Genomic DNA, 5,637 nt, shown 5'->3' on the forward strand with positions numbered 1-5,637 from the left:
CAATCATTGGTATTTCAATATATCCTGAAGACCAGCAGCTCTCCTAGACCCTCCAGGTCTCACAACACCAGAATGTGAATGTGGAGATACCCTGCACTGTGATACCATATTTTTATCATATTTTTGGCCTTTCCTTCTATAGTCAGCCATTGTTTGACTAACTGAAGCACAGCCTCTAAGCCACTTTAATAGACCCACTTTATATATATATATATATATATATATATATATATATATATATATATATATATATATATATCTCCATTCTGTTAGTTCTGTTCCTCTAGAGAACCCTGACAAGTGCAGTTACCTTTGCATTGTTGTGACCCAAATGTCTGTCAGAAATAATGTAAGGAGAAAAGATTTGTTTGGGATTATAATTTCCAAAAGTTTCAATTTCTCATGAGAGGATGTAAATGACAGAAAATCTCAATTCACAGTGGTGAGAATGTGTGACTAAGGTTGTTTATATCATCACAGACCAAAAACTATGCAGTGGTACAGGAAGAATATATGGATAATATAATCTCAATAAGTACATACAGTGTCCCATTCCTTTCAGCTAGTTCCCATGTTAAAAAGTTTTTTTAGCCTTCTACAATAGTTTCCCCCAACTAGAGAATAAATATTCATAACCAGACTGTGAAAAATGTTTCAAATTTAATCCATATATAAGTTGGAAAAATATAGTTTGGTTGGTGTCTATGCAAGTCTATATTTGTATCTGTTGCTATATTGATAGCCATTTGGTAACTGCAGACATTTTTAAATGTGAGCTTTTTGTTTAAATTCTGTTCAGAGATATTCTTCATTTTATGATTCTAAGACTCAGACTTGTCAAACTTTTATCATTTATAAAAAGGAAACTGGCCCCTGCTCTACCACAGACCACGCCTTCTAGAAGACTGGGTAGCCTTACCATAGACCTTCTATGCTCTCTCTGTTACCACCAGCAGACCCAGTCCCTCAGACTTATCCCTAGACCTGCAACAAAACACCAGGGCAACCTCACTTCCACCCTGTCCATTCCTCCTGTGGATCTCACAGACCACCCACTCCTGGCCTACTAGAAATGAGCACCAGGAGCTATAATCACCCCCAAACCCAGATGCCTAGACATCATCATAAGAAGACAATCAATAATAGTCAGGACAGTATGTCTTCACTAGAGCCCAGCTATCCTACCACAGCAGGCCCTGAATGTTTGAACATAGATGAAGCACATGAAAAGACCGTAAAATCACCTATATGAAAATGGTAGAAGTCCTTAAAGAGGAAATGAATAGATCCCTTAAAGAAATCCAGGAAAACACAAACAATTGGAGGTAATGAATGAATCCCTTAAAGAACGCCAAGAAAACACAAGAGTTAAAGGAAACAAATAAAATAATTTATGACCTGAAAAGGAAAATAGAAATAATAAAGAAAACACAAACTGAGGTAATTCTGGAAGTGAAATATTTAGGAATTTGAACAGAAACTGCAGAGGCAAGCTTTGCCAGCAGATTACATGAGATGGAAGAGAGCATGTCAGCCATTGAAGATACAATGGAAGAAATGAATATACCACCACCATCACTAACAACAACAAAATAATAGGAATCCAGAAACATTAGCCATTGATATCTCTCAACTTCAGTGGTCTCAATTCCCTAATAAAAAGATACAGACTAACAAATGCAAAATCAGGATCCACCCTTCTGCTGTATCCAAGAAACACACCTCAAAATCAATGATTGGGTATATAGGGTTGGAAAAAGATATACCAAGCAAATGGACCTAAGGAGGAAGCTGTCATACACACTTTAAAATCTAGTGAAATAGACTTCAAAACAAAACTAATCAGCAGAGAAGGGGAAGGATACTTCATACTCACAAGAGTAAATAATCACCAAGATGGCATTTTACTTTTTAACATCTATTCCCTAAACACAAGGGCAACCACACTTGTAAAAGAAATACTACTCGCCAGACAATAGTGGCACGTGCCTTTAATCCCAGCATTTGGCAGGCAGAGCCAGGCGGATCTCTGAGTTCGAGGCCAGCCTGGTGTACAGAGCAAGATCCAGGACAGGGACCAAAACTACACAGAGAAACCCTGTCTCAAAAAAAAAAAAAAAAGAAAGAAAGAAAAAAGAAAAAAGAAACACTACTACAGCAGCTTAAAACTCATATGGACCCTCACAATGATATTGGGAGACTTCAATATCCCACTCTTACCAATGTACTGATCATCCAGACAAAAACTAAACAGAGAAGTGGTAGTGATAACAGACTTTATAAAAACAAATGGACCTAATGTATATTTACAGAACATTTTACCCAAACACAAAAGAACATACTTTCTTCTTAGCACTTCATGGAACTTTTTCTGATATTGAACACATACTTGAACACTATAAGCAAGTTTCAACAGCTACAAAGAAATCCGAAATACCTCACTGTCTCCTAGCATGCCACCAGAGATTAAAGCTGGATATCAAAAATGACGCAAGAGATAGCTTACAAACTCATGGAAACTGAACAACTTTCTATTGAATGAAAACTGGGGCAACTGAAATCTATAAGACTTATGCCCTACCCCAATACCCATCTACCTGTGACCCCAGTAACTTCCTGAGACACAGAATCTGCCAGCTCTCATTGGGCCAAGGGGTGAGTGACTCTTGTCCGACCCAGAGAGCCCTGCCTCTAGGACCCAGGCCCTGGGACACAGCCAGTACCCTGGAACCTCTACCCAATTCTGCCCCAATTGCTGACGAGCAGGGAAAAACTCCTGCAGGTAGGCTCCCCCACCAAAACCCCCCATCAGACCCTGCAATCTACCCCAATACCCATCTGCCTGCAACCCCAGTAACTTCCTGAGACACGGAATCCACCAGCCCTCATTGGACCAAGAGTAACTTCCTGAGACACGGAATTCATCAGCTCTCTGTAGCCTTTGAGTCCTCACCCAGAATGAATCTCACTGAACTGCTGCTAAAAGCCTAAAAGCTTAACAAGCTCTAGTTCCTGGTTTTCACGCCTTATATACCTTTCTGCTTTCTGCCATCACTTCCTGGGATTAAAAGCACGAGTCACCATGCCTAGCTGTTTCTAGTATGTCTTTGAACTCACAGAGATCCAGATGGATCTCTGCCTCCCAAGTGATAGGATTAAAGGCATGTGTGCCACCATTTTCTGGACTCTATGTCCATCTAGTGGCTGTTCTGTCCTCTGACTCCAGATAAGTTTATTAGGATGCACAATATATTGGGGGACATAATATATCACCAAGGTTCTCATTGGACCAAGAGTGGCTTCCTGAGACACAGAATCTGTCAGCTCTGACTGTACCAAGAACCTTGATAAGACCAAGAGTGGCTCTCTGAGCCACACAATCAGCTAGCTTGGATTGTACCAAGAACAGTTCCATGAGATACAGAATCTGTCAGCTCCAATTAGACCAAGAGCTAAGATTGGACCCAGAGGGGCCCCCTGAGACACAAACACAGCAAATACAGATTAGACCAATAGCAACTTGCTCAGACACACCTATTGCACCTATTAGAGAAAGAGATGGGTAGACATCAGTGCAAAAATACATACAACAACATAAAGAGCAATATGGCATCACCAGAACGTAGCCCTTCTACAACAGCAAGACCTGAACATCACAATATAGAAGAAGCAGAAGAAAGTGACCTTAAAAATAACTTCATGAAGATGTTAGAGGCATTTAAAAAGGAAATGAAAAATTCTATTAAAGAAATTGAAGAAAAGACAAACAAAAATTAGAAGAAATCAATACAGAAATTGAGGAAAAGACAAACAAAAAATCTGAAGAAATCAATAAATCCCTTAAAGAAAGCCAAAAAACATAAAAAAGCAATTAAACATGTGAAGGAAATAGTTCAAGATCTGAAAAGTAAGATAGAAACAATGACAAAAACACAAGCAGAGGGAATGCTGGAAATAGAAAATCTGAGTAAATGAACAGGAAACACAGATGCAAACATAACCAACAGAATACAAGAGATGGAAGAGAGAATCTCTGATGTAGAGTATACAATAAAGGAAATAGATTCATCAGTCAAAGAAAACACCAAAGCCAAAAAGGAAAACTAATAAAAATCAAATTTCTAAATTTATCCCTGACAAAGAATTGGGTCCCCACCCATTTTTTGTACCATATTCACATTTACCTATTACTAAAACAATCAGTCTATACATACCATTTAATAATCAAATATACAGTGCTTTTTTTTCCTTTGGGGGGTATACTTAACTTTTGCTTAGATTAAAAACTAAGAAAACACATACTAATATCTATTAATCTTCTTCATATTATCATTCTTATTTATTCCACTGCTTAGGTATGAAATATTTGTAGGTAGACAACTGATTTGAGAAATTTAGTTTTACCTCAATGAAGGGAAATCCTTGCTACTAATGGCATTTCAGAAATTTTGGGTGGTCTGAAGTAACGAGCTGTAATTTTTCCCATGACAGCTTTCATATCTCTATTTCTTAGTGTGTAAATAATGGGGTTTAGGATGGGAGTGAAAACTGTATAAAATATAGCAAGAATCTTATCCACTGGATAAGTAGTAAAGGGCCACACATAGATGAAGATGCAAGGTCCAAAGAATAATACTACTACCATAATGTGAGCAGCCAGTGTAGAAAATGCCTTGGCCATGGCAGCAGAAGACTTGAACCAAACTGTGACAAGAATTATGGCATAGGAGCTCACCAAAAGAGAGAAAGTGCTTAAGGAAAGAATTCCACTGTTTACCACAATTAGTATTTCAGTGTAGTATGAGTCAATGCAGGCTAGCTTGACCACTCGAGGAAGGTCACAAAAAAAGCTGTCTACTTCATTGGGTCCACAAAATGCCAGGTTTACAGTAAATGACAATTGACTCAATGTATGCACCAATCCCACAGCCCAGGAGATTATTACTAAGGCAATACAGGTACTTCTGTTCATGATGACCATGTAATGTAGAGGCTTACATATGGCCACATATCTGTCATAAGCCATGGAGACCAGCAGTACCATCTCCCCTCCTGTAAAGAGATGAATGAAAAAAATCTGGGCTATGCAGCCATTGAAGGATATTGTCTTGTGCTCACTCAGAAAGTCTGCAATCATTTTAGGTGTGGCAAAAGAAGCCTGACAAATGTCAATAAAGGAAAGGTTCCCCAGGAGAAAATACATGGGGGAGTGCAGGCTGCTCTCAGAAGTCACGGCTATGATGATGAGAAGGTTTCCTAATACAATGACAATATACAACACAGAGAAGAAGACAAAGAAGAAAAACTGAAGTTCCCGAGAACTGGAGAGTCCAAGCAACACAAACTCAGACACCACTGAATAATTGATCTTCTCCATGGATTCAGGCTACAGACTTGCACTGAAATAACCTTAAAGGAGAGGAAATGAAAAGAGATAACATTTTAATGCAAAGGACTCTGAGACATCTAGCGTAAATCTTATTTACTGAATGCCAAATCTAAACACCAGTCATTTAAACAACCATGCCAACAAATCTATACAGGTAGAAGGAGCTTCTAGGAATGTATAAATGATGCCTAATGGTTTGATCAAGAAAAGGGAGGTGGGCACAAAGTTCTTCACCTAGTAGAAGCATT

General features: G+C 38.6%; 1 protein-coding gene across 1 annotated transcript; it reads right to left on the reverse strand.

The window, feature by feature from the left end:
• Positions 1-4,262: 4,262 nt before the first annotated feature.
• Positions 4,263-5,404, reverse strand: Or4k5 (olfactory receptor family 4 subfamily K member 5). The gene has a single exon (XM_006990985.3). It carries the CDS (start codon positions 5,375-5,377, stop codon positions 4,406-4,408), a length of 972 nt encoding a protein of 323 aa, XP_006991047.3. The 5' UTR covers positions 5,378-5,404; the 3' UTR covers positions 4,263-4,405.
• Between the last annotated feature and the right edge of the window lie 233 nt (positions 5,405-5,637).

The sequence above is a fragment of the Peromyscus maniculatus genome, chromosome 9 (assembly GCF_049852395.1).
Source record: "Peromyscus maniculatus bairdii isolate BWxNUB_F1_BW_parent chromosome 9, HU_Pman_BW_mat_3.1, whole genome shotgun sequence".
Classification (NCBI taxonomy): domain Eukaryota; kingdom Metazoa; phylum Chordata; class Mammalia; order Rodentia; family Cricetidae; genus Peromyscus; species Peromyscus maniculatus.

Bases quoted from the DNA above. Each gene is read 5' to 3' on its own strand.
- Or4k5 (XM_006990985.3), bottom strand. From the start codon at position 5,377: ATGGAGAAGATCAATTATTCAGTGGTGTCTGAGTTTGTGTTGCTTGGA.